General features: G+C 41.4%; 1 protein-coding gene across 1 annotated transcript in view; it reads left to right on the forward strand.

Annotated features, from left to right (window-relative positions):
• Mroh9 (maestro heat like repeat family member 9) overlaps positions 1-15,206 on the forward strand; it is a 41,810-nt gene extending 26,604 nt beyond the window's left edge. Inside the window, exons 11-20 of the mRNA XM_042674297.1 lie at positions 613-755; positions 1,703-1,840; positions 3,585-3,705; positions 6,667-6,804; positions 9,184-9,360; positions 10,890-11,042; positions 11,126-11,242; positions 11,819-11,921; positions 13,817-13,879; positions 14,832-15,206. Coding sequence (XP_042530231.1) covers positions 613-755; positions 1,703-1,840; positions 3,585-3,705; positions 6,667-6,804; positions 9,184-9,360; positions 10,890-11,042; positions 11,126-11,242; positions 11,819-11,921; positions 13,817-13,879; positions 14,832-15,100 — 1,422 coding nt within the window. The 3' untranslated portion in view covers positions 15,101-15,206. The remainder of the gene's footprint in view (positions 1-612; positions 756-1,702; positions 1,841-3,584; positions 3,706-6,666; positions 6,805-9,183; positions 9,361-10,889; positions 11,043-11,125; positions 11,243-11,818; positions 11,922-13,816; positions 13,880-14,831) is intronic.
• Positions 15,207-16,694: the final 1,488 nt, after the last annotated feature.

Genomic DNA, 16,694 nt, shown 5'->3' on the forward strand with positions numbered 1-16,694 from the left:
AGACGAAAGCTTCCCGGGGGCCAGTGAACGCAGAGCAAGAGCAAAGTGTGGAGATGACACTGGAGAGGAAGCCAACAGCCCGCCCAGCACGCAGACCCTTGTAGTTAAGCTAGGGCCCAATCTCTGCCATCTCCATCATCGTTGACTTTCCGTGACCGGAATAAATCCCGGTCTTTCAGAAGAACAGGGGGGAAATGGCACTTCTTCATAAGGGTGAGGTCTTGGGAATCGCAGGGGTGCGGGGGCCGTCGTTGGATGACCTGGCCCTCCTCCCTTTCACTAGCCCACCTTCCTGGGTGCAAGTACAGAGAGAACGTGGGTGACGAGTGCAGCAACTCCTCGTGGCCAGGAAACCTTGGGGTGCTGGTTTGGCTAGAAGAACAAGGGCTACTAGTGTGCTTTGGAAGCCCCTTAGTAAAGGATACTTGCCACGGTCCCTCGCTCCCAACCACCACAGCAGCTGTTATTGAGGGATTGGTTTTGCGTGGAGCTCAGGCCCCCTTCCCCGCTGAGGGCCAGGAGGGGAGCAATGCTTGAGGTCTTGCCCTTCTTAAGATTAGGTCTGCATAGGGACATGGTGACCTTCTTAACCCCCTTTCCCTTGCCTTGTAGGCGTCCCAGGCCCTGTGCACGTTCCTGCCTGTGGGGTCTTACAAGAAAGCAGTGGCCCAGTTTTTCCCCCAGCTGCTGATGGCCCTCATGCTCCAGCTGTTCTACACCAGCCAGCTCCGAGTGCTGCCGGAGGACAGACCTCTGTGAGCAAGTGCTGCTTACTTCCCATTGAGTGAGAGCTACACAGCCAGCCACTCCCCCGCCTTCCTGTGGGATTCTTTACCCCTCCTCTGCACTGTGCATTCATGGACTATACCATCTTTCTTTCCTCTAAAGGGTAGAACATCATCAGAAAAATAAGTTTCCCGTGTGCCTGCCCATTGGCACCTTCCCTAAGGGCTTTGTGCATCATAGAAAGAACCTTGGAACACGACACTCACTGAGAGACCAATGAGAGAGGGGAGAGAGCCTGGCGCTAAAGCCAGACACATTCAGGCTCTGCCATTTACTTGTCCTCTGACAGCAACCTCCCAGAGCTTTACACACATGCAATAAAGTGGTGCATAAAGGTGTGTTGTGAACTAGAAAGCTGTTTCACAGTTGAGAAGGTGATTTGTGTGGACCCATGGACCTAAGTCCTCTGTCTGCACAGAGCAAGCTTTAGTCATTTCCTCTGGCCCACAAGAGTAGAAGAAAAACCTCAGTCAAAATGTGAGCCTACTCTGGAGTGACTAAGCCAGGTGCAGAGGTCTGAAGCATAAAGTTCTATTACAATGCACATCAACTCCCTGTCCTTTAAGCAGACATCCACCAAATTGCTGCCCAATTAATAAGAACTGTCTTACTGATCTATGGCATCCACCCAAGAGAACTGACGCTTTGAGCACACCATCGCATGGCAAAGGCACCTCTTGCAAACAAGCTAACTAGTTAGCTGTTAAATGATTAACCCTAAATTTTATTCCCTACACTCCAACTTCATATCCCATATACTATTCATCAAGGGAAATTAAAACACTTGACAGGATCAAGTCTCTGAAATATGTTTCTCTAAAACTCAATCCTGTCCAAAATCGTATGAAAAGGCAGGTGATGTGTACTTGCTAGGTAAAGTTCACAGTCTCCTGATGCTTCTTCTCTGGGGCCTCAGCTTTGCCCGGGATGCCCTGCGAGTTTTGCTGAATTGTTCTGGACTGCAGGAAGTGGATCTTGCTCTCAAGAAAAAGAATTGCTGGAACCAGTTTTCCCAAGTACTGTTTCACAATCATGGGGTCTACCTCATTGCCAAGTAAGGACGGGGCTCTGTGCAACTCTCCTGGTCTCTATCCTACCTTCAAGCGGGCTTTGTGGGAACCATGTCAGCATCGATGCCAACTTGTAAACACCTTAATGACCTGATTCCCACTTGATTTCTATTTCTTAATCATTTTAAAGTGCTTTGTTTTGGGATAAGTCGCCCTTTCTTGTCACCTGCTGATGTAGATATTCAGCTACGCAACCTCCATAGAACAGGGTTCTCTTCCACTGATAGTAAATCTGTTTTGTGGTTTTCTCCTCTGATGTAAGAGGATTTCTAATCTGCTGATATCCAACAATTCTAGATGTTCTCTTGCTTTTTGCTTTTTTTTTTTTTTTTTGCCTGTCCTGGGGCTTGAACTCTGGGCCTGGGCTCCTTTTGCCCAAGAGTACCACTTGAGCCACAGTGCCACTTGCAGCTTTTTCTGTGTTTAGTCGGATATAAGAGTGTCACAGACTTTCTTGGTCGGGCTGGTTTTGAACCACAGTCCTCAGATCTCAGCCTCCTGAGTAGCTAAGATGATAGCCATGAGCCACTGGCATGCTCTTGCTGTAAGAGGGCAATTTTGGAAAGCATACTGGAAGAGAGCTTTCCTTTTCCTTATATTGAAAAGATAGTTTTTTAGTTATCCTTTTAGTGAATACCAAAGTTCTGACTATAGGATCAGATTTTTTTTCTGATCAAAAATCAAGATATAGGGCCTTGGCAATACGACAGACAACTTGAAGTTGTGACTGACCCACAAAGTGCTGCCTTTCTAGCCCACAGGTTCTTGCTCCTTTTACAAGTGACATCTTATTTTACACACATTGCAAGAATACCTCTTACTATTTAAATTTGGGGGTATGTATTTGTCCTGCAAGAAGCTTTTAGTACTTTTGGGTATTCTTTCTCAAAAGACCAAGAAAACTACTATATCACCTTAGAAGTAAAAATTCAGAATCTATTATCAAGTTCCCCATATGGTCTATATGATTCATTATGCACACGATGGTTTTAGAAGAGCAACCTGGAGTCTTAAAATGGAAACTTTGTTGTTCCATCCTTCCCAACTCCACCTCCAACAACCTCACCTGATGTAGGCCCATGAACAGAACACATGTGAAACGCGTTCCCCCCCCCCCCCCCCCCCCGAGGGTTTGGAAATGGCTTTGTGAATCAGAGTCACTGTATCTTGTCCTGACCTACCCTAATAGTCCCAAACTCTCTTCTTCACTGTACTATTCATAGAAAGAGCTTGGGGCAGGAGGTGTGGTTCAAGTGGTAGAGTTCTTCAATGGCAAGTAGAAGGGCCTAAATTTAATCCCCTGTACTGGAAAAAGAAAAGGGCAAACTTGATGTAAAACCACAAAGGTGACTCATGATCTTCACAGTGTCTTGCAGTGAGTTTGGAATATTTAAGATATTTATTTCTTCTCCTTTTAGTCAAGTATTGATGGAATCTTAGGACAGGCCTTTCATCGTACAGCAAAGGATGAGGAAGACAAGAAAGAGGGGTAACATTAAGGAAAGAAATACTGCAGGAAGACGCGATCATACCTACTTCCCCAGCGTGTGTCTAGAAACCACAGTGGGCTTCAGTGAAGTACACATTAGGGAATAGTAGAGAACAGCATTCCTTTTTAATCGGGGCAGGAGCAAGTAGGAGGGTAATGAGGTCTCTTTATCACTATCGGTATTTGCTAATGCAGAACATACCTCCGTCTTTGCTAATCCTGTGCTTTGTTTTCCATAGAACTCTCAGTGAACATAATTTCCCACAGTTTCCGGAGACCTTACATTATCTCTACAAGACCTCAGTGGAAGGTCCTAGAAGGTCAGAAGACAGTATCATCACAATAATATTCCTCACTGAAGTAAGTTTTAATGGGAAAATGTGAACAACATTTTCTTACTTAATCCAACTCTACCCTGTACTCTCTCCTCTCTCCCTCTTCCCACGCCCTCTCCTATTTGTCCTCACCAAGAGAATTTAAAGAGCATTAAAGGTATCTGAGATTGAGGCAAAGGCTGGAGGTGAGAAACGGCTGGATTATGGCTGTTTGCCCCATTCGCTTTCTGGGAGCAAAGTATAACTTTGCAGAAATATAAATTATTTTTATAGTACCAGTTCATATGTTTCTGTATGCTCATTAAAACATCTAGGATAATTGAGTTTGCCAAAAATAGCAGTGCATCTGGGATCTAGAAGATACATCACATTAGCATGGAGAATAAAAAGAAATTTCCCTCCTGGGTAAATGCAGGTATAATATTCACTGTGCATGTGTAAAAATGGAACCAGTTAGCTTGAGGGTCAGGTGGGGATAGACGAGCAATGATGCTCGTCAAGATGCACCGCCCTCGTAAAGTGCCATGTTGAATAGAAACCTCTTTGTACAACTACCAAAAGATTAAATAAACACATACATAATCACGTCCATCCATCCATACAAGAACAAAAAGGAATTTCCCAGGTAACTAAAAATGAAAGCATGGAGTCATATAACTTAGAGTCAGGAAATCCTTTTGCATACCAAAAATACAAGTGATCAGTTGGACAACTGTTCTTCATGCCTGGAAAAATCCTAGCTACTTGGGAGGCTGGGATTGGGAGGATTGTGATTGAAGGCCAGCCTAGGCTAAGCTTTTGCTTTGGCTGCTTGAGTTCTTGATGTCATATACTAAAAAAATAAAATAAAAATCTATGGCAAGATCAATTTAAGGGAGTGTTTTCCCTGTTTTCTTCTAGGAATTTTATACAATCAAATCTTATATTTAATCTCTTTTGACTTTATTTTGTATATGGAGCAAAATAAGGATCCAATTTCATTCTTTTCATGTGGATGTCCTGATTTTCCCATTTAATGACATTTTTATTTATCTTTTCTCCATGTGTAATCTTGCTAGTGGGCCATAGATAGGTAGCTTCATTTCTGGGCTTTCTGTTCTTGTTTTATTCATCTTTGTGTTTGTTTTCATGTCAGCATCATACTGTTTTGATACTGTCATTTTAGTAGGTTTTTTTTAATTAGAAAAGGTCATAGTTTCCAGCTCTGGTGGCTCACATCTATAATCCTAGCTACTCAGGAGGCTGAGATCTGAGGATCTCAGTTCAAAGTCAGCCTGGGCAGGAAGGTCCTGAAGACTCTTATCTCCAATTAACTGCCAGAAAACTGGAAGTGGTGCTGTGGGTCAAGTGATAGAGTGCTAGCTTTGAGCTGAAGAGTGTAGGGACAGTGACCAGGCCCTGAGTTCAAGCCCCACAACTGACAAAAATAGGTCTCAGATATATTCTTCTTTCACAACATTGCTTTGGTTATTCAGAACCATTTGTAGATCTATGTGAATGTTTTGGATGTTTTTCCATTCTGCAAAAATGCCATTTGAATATTGATTCTATATATTATCCTGAATCTGTACTCAACTTTGGCTACTGTAGACATTTCAATATTGAAAATTCTTCTAATCTATGAACAGAGGATATATTTCCATTCATATATGCCTTCTTCAAACTCCTTCATCAACAATTGATAGTTTTCAATACAATTGTTTCACTACCTTGGCTAAGTTTTTACCTTATTATTTTACTTTGCATTCCCTATTGTAAATGAGATTGTTTTCCTGATCTTTTTAGGATACTTTATTGTGTATATAGAAATGAAACTGGTTGTTGTGTGTTGATCATATAACCTACAACTTGTTTTTCAGTAGCCTTTTTAATGAATTCTTCAGGGTTTTTTGATATATATACGTTCATGTCATCTGCAAACAGAGAAAATTTTACCTTTTCTGCTCTGATTGAGATGCCTGTTTCTTCTTTCTTCTTGTCTATACGCTTTGTCGAGGGTTTGCAGCACTCTGTAATGAAAGTGCTGAATGGAACAGTGGGAATGATCGTTCCTGATCTTAGGGTCAAAGCGTTCAGGAGTTCATCACTAAGTATGGAATGGCAGTATAGCGAGGTATGTCCTTCCATGTAGTTTTGAGAGTCGTGGACATGAAGAATGTTGATTTTGTCAAGTTATTTTCACACTTTGGAAATGACCCTGTCTCTGTTCCTCATTCTGGTCGCAGGATGCATCTGTCTTTTAAGTTTTCACAGGTTGCGCCATCCTTGTCTGCCAGGCACATGGAGCGTGGTCTCTCAGTAGACTGCTCAGTTTTGTTAGCTAGGATGTATTTAAAAGGTTTTGCGTGTATGTTTGTTAAAGATGTAGGCCTACGGTTTTTCTCTTCTCTCAGTGTCCTCTAGCTTTGGCATGAAAGCAATGGTGTCTCATAAAATGCACTTGGAAGTGTTTTCTGCTCTTCAATGTGGGTGGAGCTAGGGAGGGAATTCACAAAGCGTTGTCAATTCTGCTACAAACCTGATGGCTGGGGTCTCTCTGCTGGACCCAGATAGAAATGAATAGGCAAAAAAAAAAAAAAAAAAACTTCGCCACTTATGTTAGACCCTTAGGGATATTTCCAGGTGGTAGAGTATCTGACAGTGAGTAATCGCAGTTAGCCTGGAAACTTTGAAAATAAATGTAGCAGACATGCCTCCTACCTTAGGTCCAAGGCCCTAAGTGATATGCTCTTGGTAACCTGAGACCTCAGGTAACCTGAGACCTTCATGTCAAGAAACCCTCCAATCTGACTACAATGAAGTAGTTGTGCAAGAGATTTCAACTAAACGATCCATCTCTGAGTAGAATGCACCTTGTCCCCTGGCATCATTCCATCTTAGCCCAGCCCCACCCATCTCAAGTGACGTGTCTTCACTTTTAGAACAAGCAGAAATCATGCCATGAAGATCGACTCCTCTCATTAACTTATTAGCTGTTTCCTTTCAGCTTCTGAATAACTTCTTCAAGGACCCATTCCCAGAAGAATTTTTGGTTCTCTTCAGAGACTGGGTTAATGATTCCAACCCTGAAGTTAGCAAACTGAGCCTTCAGAAGATCGCCAGCATGGCGCCAGTCATAAATGAAGTAAGTAGCTTCTGTCCCTCAGCGCCCCACAGTTATATTCTGATATTGCTCAATGTTTTCACAACTAAAACTGCGTTTTGCACTTTCTATAGAGCTAAAACAATGTATAAGCCTCACTTTTTTTTTTCAATTTTCAAACTGAGTTGAACAAAGAAGATGAAAATCAATATAAATGGCTTTATCATCTCGTACTTTTTTCCCCAAAAATCTCATGGCATTCAGAATTTACCATCTTGACCCTACACAAATGTACTACTTATAGCCCAAACCAAATACACATCAGTCCATTTCTCCTCTAATGCGCACCTGTGTACTCATTAGTTCCAGCTCATAGTACACAGGCTAGCATTTTCTTCCACTTGTTTGACTTTCCTCCATCACTTCTACATATTCATGTATTTTTTTCCTTTTTCAGTGACCTCTTTAAATCAGTCTTTACTGAACATTCTGCTCTCTAGTGGCCTTACCCTTCTCAAAGACATACCAACCGCGAGCACTTAGGGAATATTTGGTATCAGTGATGCTTAAAAAATGGTTTAACTGCCAGCGTCAAAACCATCCCTAGTGTATAGAATCAGGTATTCTGGGTTGGGGCCTACCAGTGTGAGCTTTTACAAGTCTGTGGGTAACACTAATATCGACTGAAGTTGAGAATCACTGCCTTACATTGTTTCTAACTAACTCACCTGAGTAATTCTCGCTATCCCAGGTGATGGAATTTCCACATGCCCCTCTGTTTTGTAATTTGTAGATGTTCTATACACTGTTACTCACTGCTAATCTGTTGAACATAATCTCCAAAAGCTGAAAGCCTATCAGTGAATATTCGTTTTTGCATTTAGCATGGCATGAGTCATGCTCTTGTCTGCTTTAAGTCAGGCTGATGAAATTGTTAGCTGCGTACATTTGCTGTTTTTTTAAGTAAGCACTATGTTATTTATTGTTTTGTATGAAACCGTTTCCCATGTTACTAACACCTGTGTGGTGGCTAGCTAGGAGAGGGACAAGGACACAGCGGGGGGAGGCCGGTAGAAGCGTCACTACGGTTAGTAGCAACTTTCCAGCTCGACAGAGGCAGAACTGGGCACTGATGGAGTCCTTAGCTCCATGTTTATCTTCCCCATAATGCTATTGTTTTAAGAATAACCTTATTCATTTCCTTTCATTGAAAAAATTGTGGCCTTTCTCTTCTTTGATGTCTTTTTGCTTTTCTTCACCTTCAACTCTCCTTGACTCTGATCTGAAGCTGACTTCCATGAGTTGACATTAGTTCTGTGGTCTAAACATGCACTGCCATCTAACTTACAGGCCACACTGGAAGGTCAGTGGTGTGTTGGTAAACACTTAGCAACCAGATATCTGGAAATGAGGCCAATCTTCCACTGTAAATATTCCCACCATGGCTAATTGAAAACTAATATGAAGCCAGGCACCAGTGGCTTATACTTGTAATCCTAGCTACTCAGGGACTGAGGTCTGAGGATAACAGTTGGAAGCCAGCCAGGGCAGGAAAGTCAATGAGATTCTTAACTCCAATTGACCACCAAAAAAACCCCAAAAAACCAGAAGTAGAGCTTTGGCTCAAGCGGTACAGCACCAGCCTTGAACAAAAAAGCTCAAGGACAAGTGTCCAGGCCCTGAGTTTAAGCCTCAGGACCAGTATACACACACTTTCCTAAAGATGGAGGCTTGCAGAAAAGCACAGTAACCCACCATACAAACATGATGTACCAAAACCCCCTGGATGTGTGAGAGAGTAACTCTCCCAAATGCTAACTTGATTTTCATCATTTACAATGTATGTATTTGAGACTTCAATAATCACTTTAAAAATATTTTTATTACATTTAAGTGGTTGAACAAAGAAGTTGCCTCGCGACAAAGCCGCTCAGGAACGCAGCACCCGGTGATCAACAGCACCTTCCGACCTCTCCCCCGCCCCTCCCCCGCCTCTTCCCTCCTTTTTCCAGTTTTGTACACTATGCATCGCATTCCTGACTACCTGCTCCCTGCCCTTTTCTTCATTCCTTGACCTCCCTCCTTCCTCTGGATCCCAACCCACCTTTCAAGTACCCATTCGCTGGTGTTTATTTTGCTGAACTTTGATTTCACTTTTCTAAGAAATTATACCGCTTGAGTTCTCTCCTGAATCGTTTGTGCACACTTGCGCGCCTCCCAAAGTATTTACTTATCTATTTGTGAATTAATTCCAGCTTCCACATAAGAGGGAAAACATGTATCCATTGTCTCTCTGAACTTGACCTCACTTAACACAACTTTTAAGCAAGGGTTTACCAAGCTAGCCAGGGCTAGCCCAGCCTCACCCCAAGTCTCCTTCCACAGCTTCCAGCCTCACCACTCTGCTCCTCTTGTGTGTAGATAGAAAGCGCCTGCAGCTTGATCACATCCATCCTCGAGGCCTTCCTTTCCAAAGAGAAGACAGTTGTCATGCGGGCTTTGCTCACCCTCCGAAGGCTGCTCGGCAGATTGGACAAAGTGACCTATTCCTCGCTGTGCACCAACATAGCCTCCAGCTACTGTCCTCTGATGGATCATGTGAGTCTACAGTTCCGTGCGCGCGTCCATTAGGCTCCTGTCACAACTGAAGTCCAGCTGAGGGGATGACTTTATGTCCCAGAGTAACCCAACTGATGGCAGCCATTCCTGCACAGCCATGTCCTGCATAGCCATCTTTCTTTGAGGCAGGGAGATAATATTTGCCAGGTCTTTTTATCATCATCATTATTATTATTATTTTGTCAGTCATTGTCCCTGAGCTCTTCAGCTCAAGGCTAGCGCTCTACCACTTGAGCCACAGTGCCGCTTCCAGTTTCTTCTGCTTATGTGGTGCTGATGAATCGAACCCAGGGCCTCATGCATGCAAGGCAAACGCTCTACCACAGAGCCACCTTCCCAGCTCCAGGTCTTTTATTTTAAAGCAACTAAATTCTAGAAAAGTTTGTTCATAAGAAAGGAGAATCAAAGAACAATCTCGGTCTTTGGAAAAAAACAAACTTTAGCTTCGGGGCTATATATTGTTCAGGACTAGCCCTATTCAAGTGCTACTTTATGTATTACTCATCCATCCTTCTATTAACGAGCACTTAGGTTTCTTTTATGTCATGTCTATTGTGAGTGCTATACAAGCAAAACTTAAGTTAAAATCCAAATCAAGAAAGTTCTTATTCTTTGCTTAGTGTTAAACCACCTTTATTGACCTTTATTATTATATGATATAATCAACTGGTGGGGGGAGGGGGGAGGAGATGGGAAGGGATGGGAAGGGGAAACAAAGGAGGAGAAAACAATGCTTGATAAGAAATGTACTCATTACCTTGCCCATGTAATTGTAACCCCTCTGTACGGTATTTTCACATAAATAAATAAATAAAGATATCTCTAGTTTTTAATATGTTGATGAAGTTCCATCAAAAACAAGATACAAAGTATTTCCTTCACCCTTAAAAGAGCAGTCAGCCTCTCCTTCCTCAGAAGTTGAGCAGAGGCTCTTCCTGGAGAGTATCCCATACCTGTATCCATACACGTGACAGAACAGACAATAACAATGTCTTGTTATTCTGTTATCCAAAAAAATGAAGAAGAAAGAGAAGAAGAAGAAGAAGAAGAGTTGGAGGCCTCTGGCTTATACACATAATTCTAGCTACCTGGGAGGCTAAATTTTGGATGATCACAATTCAAGGCCAGCTCAGGCAGGAAAATGGGCAAGACTCCTTGCCACAAAGGTGTACACCTGTTAGCTTAGCTACACCAGGAAGCCTGGTGCAGGCAGAATGTCACTGCAAAGCAGATCTTATCTCAAAACCTAAGCAAAACATCAAGACTGGAGTAAGAGCCCAGCAGTAAGAGCAGCTGGCTAAGCAAGTTCCAACCCTGGTACTGCCAAACAAACAATGCATAAATAAGTAAGAAGGTCTTTCGTAAAGGTAAACTGTAATGATTCCATGTGTGTGCACATGCACCTCTGTGAGCATGAACCTGATAGAGCATACCCACATGAGCTGAATAGAAAGCTGTACAATCATGCTCAAACGCGGCCTTCTTTCTTGTGTGTGTGTGTGTTCCAGAGTAATGGAGGCATTCGGAGCATGGCCATTCGACACTTTGGAGAACTACTTAGAGATATGAGTCAGTACACATGGATGCTGAGCCACGTGATCCTGGGAGGCCTAGTGCCCCTAATCTTGTTTCTGGAAGATAAGGAGCAGAGAGTCGTCAAAGTAAGACCACTGGTCTTGTTTTTCTTTAAGAAAGGTTTTATGTAAGCTCAGATGACCTTCACTGACATGTTCTTATCTCACAGGCATGCAAATACACACTAGATATCTGTGCCTCCCAACTGAAGTGGTCAATATCATATTTACTCAAAGATGAGAATTACAACTTTGAGCTGGTGGTCATCAACATCTGTAATAATCTTGTAAGTCACCTTCTGCCTTTTCCTACCATACGAGTTACAGATAGTGCACAAGAACATTCAAAGTTATGAAAGGTGTGAGGGGGGAAAGGTGGCTCATTATATCAAGGGCTCGAAATATGAGAGAACATTGGGATGTCATATTTCTTCTCCCTCAATCTTGACCATTCATCTTCTCTTCCTTCGATCCTCATACTTGGAAACATGGATGGATATAAAATTAGGAAGAGAGTTCCAGATGACCAAAGGAAGGTTGGAATGATTTTGCCACCACTTTATGAGTTGGCCCTCTGAAAGCCAGCATGGACAATGGTAGACAAGTAGGGAAGGAAGAATGCTAAGCTCAGTTTAGAAGTACCACTTTGATGACCAAAGTCATGATATTTGTTTGATGTAGGATTATCAAATCATAAGCAGATTAGTCTTTGCAGTATACATAAGTCCACATATAAAAAGCCTAAAAATTCATCCTGATTTAGCATAAGCAATTAAGTTCTTATGTCCTAAAGTCTCCTTGGAAGCAGCAAATACACCTTTTCAACAATTGAGAGATAATGTTTTCCTACTTTTCATTTTCAGGTTGCATCTAATGAAAACCAAATTACAGATTTAATATCTGACACCTTAGGGTTCATGGGAAGTTCCCGAGTTTATCTGAGGAGAGGAGCAGTTATTTTAGTTGGTAAGTAAATTTAATTCTTCTATTTCTTAATTTGTCTCTAACGGTACAGAATAGGGTGAAAGTTAGAAACATTCATTTGAAATTTATAAATTTTGTTTACTTATGATATACACTTCGTGCTATCTATGAAAAGTAGAGATTAGCATATGTGATAAGAATAAGTTTACTTTTAAAATACACAGTGAATCTGACTAAATTGTTACACCAAAGATATACAACATGACAGATTTCATATTTTAACTTGTACATACCACCACTCACCCTCTCTTACTCCTTAAAAATTCCAATCCAAAAAAGAAGGATAATTTAAAAATATATACCATCATCAACCTCAACAAAACTGGGATAATGAAGGAGAAAGAACTAGCAAATCCAGTAAAGTTTTAAAAAGTGTAGGCACAGGGTGTCCAGGAAGATTTCTAGGGGAGTGCAGCTAACGTATTTGATTTTTCAAAAAATCTAACCAAAGCATTTTCCCATAAGATGCTCACTGAAGATTAACAATTTTAAATCCCTCATTTTGGAATGAGGGATTGTTAGTGAGTTCCCAACTTGGTAGTAGGATTTTCCATCCACCCCATTAGTCACATGGAATCTCAAGTGAGCAACAGAATCACATGATCACGTCATATTTGTAAAGGTGACTATCGATCAGGGGAGATGACAAATTGAACAATGATGGTCACTAGAACTCACAATCTGTATAGACCAAAGAGGAGCAGAGAAACATATGCACACACATACACAGAAAGCCCTGTCATAGCATTTATTTCCAAGTTAAAAGTAAGATCCCTACTATTTTAAATTCTATCCTGGAGCTTTCCAGAAATAAATCTTAGTTTTTAATTGTGAGATCCCTAAGTTAATAATTTTTAAAAGGAACTAGTATAAACTTTCGATAAAGGTACCTCCAGAGAGAAAATGAAAGATGAAACTTAGAAATTTCTACAGAGCAGATGAAAATCATGATAAATATGTCTGTGAATCCAAAACTTCTGAAAATAAATTTCCGAAGTAGAATAAAAAAGCTCATAGAAATGTAAGGTAGAACAATAAGAGCACATGGAAAAATAAGAGTTCAAGTATGAAAAATATAGAAATACACATAAATATTTTGAAAATGAAAACTCCAAAGAGAGGAGTAAAAAAGATAAGAAAGTTTTTACAGGGAACGTGAATATATACTGCAGTTATTTAAAATTTACATCTATTCTATATAGTCCTTTGTACGTACATTGTTAATTTTAAAATGAATTATTTAAACTATTAAAAATCATTTAAAATTATTTAAATCAATAACTTTCTTACACAGAAGCAATCAACACATTAAAAATACACTAGAATAACAGTTCCCATTTACAGTAGATAAAAAATAAAGAAGAAAGGGAATAAGGAAGAAATGGGGAGTAAAAAAGTAGGAAAAGGAAGGATGGAGGGAAGAGCCTCAGAAGGGAGAGAAAAAAGGTAGAAACCAAGGAAGGAAGGCAGGAAGAACTCCTGAAAAAGACAGAAGAACGCGAATGAGAAAGACATGGCAAGAGGAAATAAAAGAGAAAAGGAAGGACAACAGGGGAGATACAAAATAGACCTTGAAATGTTTATCAGCGAAGAAAACACGCAAACATTTACTGAAGAGCACAAGGCGGAGACACACAAAACGCACAAACTTTGTTTTCTTTTCTCATAAAAAATCAAAACATTTCACAAATCACTTTGTAGTTATCCATTGACACACATACATTGCGATGAATCATCGAGATAACTTTAGGCATGAAAAGATGGCTCAAGGATAATCTAGAGCTACCTTTGCTTTAAAGAAAGCACAGCAGGTACGCAACACCGCATACCACGTTTTTACCTATTTTGAGATAACTTTCATTTTACTTCATACATAGGATACTTGGCAAAATTGGGTGAATATTTCCTACTCAAAGATGAAATGGCAGTCATGTTTGAAGGTGAGTGTGAAGGTAATCAGGGACTCTTTATACATAGGTTGAAATAGATTAGTGATTTGTGCCTTTAGTCACATATGAGACCCGTATAAGGATGCAGGACGGAACGAGGGTGGTAATGGGGGTGGCTGGTTGGGGGGAGGATTGGTTAAGGAACATCTTTTTCTTATTGTTCCACTCTGCTTCTCTTAGTCCATTAATCCCTGTGATTGTCTGAGACCTTGCATCCCACAGCCCTTGGGATCTGCAGAGAGTCCCCATCAGCACATCCTTTACTAGCCTCTCCTGTATGACAGCACCATTCTCACGGCTGGGGCTACAGCATCAAAGAGGCCAAAAACCTCTTTTCCTGGAGAATTCCCACTGCAGCGGATAGTAACCTATCTATCTTGTGGATAGTAACCTATCTTGCGGATAGTAACCTAGCTTGTGGATAGTAACCTAGCTTGCGGATAGTAACCTAGCTTGTGGATAGTAACCTAGCTTGTGGATAGTAACCTAGCTTGTGGATAGTAACCTATCTTGCCTGTGTGTCACAGACATCTCCCCATGCCAAAGGCTACGTGCCTACTTCAGTATATTAAAGTATGTGTGTGAGGTCATTGTATGATCAGCATAACTTTTAAGAGGTAAGATAAACATTTAGATCTCTTCCAACTTTTTCTTTATTGACTAATGTGATATATATTGTGTGCTATATAATGTGTATATATTTATGAGCCTTTCTGTGAATAAATACACGTTTTTGCTGTTGAGCAGAATGCTCAGAACATAACAGGTGCAGCAGGCATTTAGTGAGTCCTCCCAGGTTTCCTTGAATGGGTTGCTAATAGTCCGAGAAGAGTGGGCAACAGGAGGAGGCAGGCTCACCCTGCCAGGTGGCAGTGGGGCTCGGGGCTGGAGCTGCTTCGGTTCGAGGGGTGGCTCGAACCCAGGACCCCTCTCCTTGTTACAGTGATCGACAAACTGCGCTGGGATGAAGACCCCATTACTCGGGACCTGGCAGAAATGACCCACCACATTCTAACAGAAATCGCCTACAAAATGACCTCCTCCACTATCAAGAAAAACTTCCGGAGAATTTTTAGGTTTATCTACACCAAAAGATTGAAGCCCCTTTATAACTGGAACATGGACCTAACAGATAGTGACAGTGACACTAAAGAGACGAAGAGTGACAAAGAAGGCTTTGCAGAAGATAATGATGATGACATCGCTATCTAGAGAATGAGAGCTTCTCCTGCGCAACTAGAGGTTCGGCTAGAGCGGTCACACACTAGAGCAGACCACAGAAGAGGAAGGAATCCCCCCCTTGATAACCTGAGTTCATTTGTCGATGTTTTTCTGAAGAATGCTAGAACATTTAACTATCCTTTCTTAATTCTCTATTAAAACATATACATCTGAAAAGTCTGCAGCCTCTGTATCACAAGCCCATCAAGTCGATTGAAGAGACATACGGTCATCCCTCAGTATGGGTGGAGAGTTGGTTCTAGTATCCCCATACATAACAAAACCTATAGGTGCTCAAGTGTGCTACATCAGGTAGAAAAGTATTTGTATAAGATATAGATAGATGATAAATAGATGATAGGTAGATAGATAGATAGATAGATAGATAGATAGATAGATAGATAATGTATCTCCTCTGGAAATCTACAGATATGGAGAGTTGAGTATAGAAATGAAATGTTGCTGCTGAGAGACTTTTGGAGCTCAAGTCAATCAGGAAGTTACTGAGCTTTTTCTAAATAGCAGTAGAGCTATCTAGGTGGTATGGGCAAGGCTCTTGGTCCGAGGGGAATGTCCAGTGACACTGTGTGCTGTTCCTCTCTAACCCGCCAGAAGGCATGCTGCTAGAGACTTTGGCATAGGAGGTGATGGACTTGAGAGGGAGGGAAAGGGAGGAGCAAATGTGTTGTTGGTGGCCATATTAAGACAATAAAAGTAGAGAAGAGAACTGAGGGGTCTGTCAGTATAACTGTGTGTAGGAATGGGGGTTTGGGAAGAGCTGAGGCCTGAGGGAAGGTTAAACGCTAATGGATGTGAAATTCTGACATGGAGATTTCATGGTCAGTCGTAATGTTCCCTACTGGCATCCAGAGGCAGTCAGTTTGTTCTGGGTTATAAATTCTTCAATGATCTGAAGTTCTCTCTCACTACCGACCCATGCAATAACCTCCTTCATCATCTCCTTCTTCTCTCTCCTCTTTCTCCCATTTCCTTGTTCTGTATTTCTTTGACTTCCCCAGGACCTCTGAATTATTTTTACTTTATTTGGTACAACCCCCAACTGAGCACACTAAGCCTATTCACCCTCAAACAAAGCAATATGAAGTGATAAAAACCTGAGCATCGTCGGACTGGTTCTTCTCCACAATCTTAGTTGTAGGATATTAATCCTGTTCCCATTTTACAGATGAAAAGCATAAAGCTCAGCAAGACTGGCTAAACCTTTGCATACCTCGAGGACAGAAAGGTGACCTCACATTGTCCAGTTCAGAGACTCCAGAGGTAAGGTGCTTCACGAAACACTCCTGTTCATGAATATCGTTTCCCACTGAGCATCAACCCAGTTTTCATATCAAAAGCACTTGGACTGGCTTTGTGTTTCAGAGGTTTTGTTTTGGTTGGTGTGTCTTTAATCCCAATGAACAGTCTTTACTCTGGGTCATTTACATCAGGATACTCCAGAGCGAAGCCTGGAATACCTCCAGTTTGGCTCTTCCCAGAACCTGCCTAGAGTTCCTTTGGCCTCAGACAGTGTCTCTCACAAGAGTAATTTTTTTAAAGTTGAAACAATTCAGATATCTACGTT

This window comes from Dipodomys spectabilis, unplaced genomic scaffold (genome assembly GCF_019054845.1).
Source record: "Dipodomys spectabilis isolate Male_0828 unplaced genomic scaffold, ASM1905484v1 ptg000019l, whole genome shotgun sequence".
NCBI lineage: Eukaryota > Metazoa > Chordata > Mammalia > Rodentia > Heteromyidae > Dipodomys > Dipodomys spectabilis.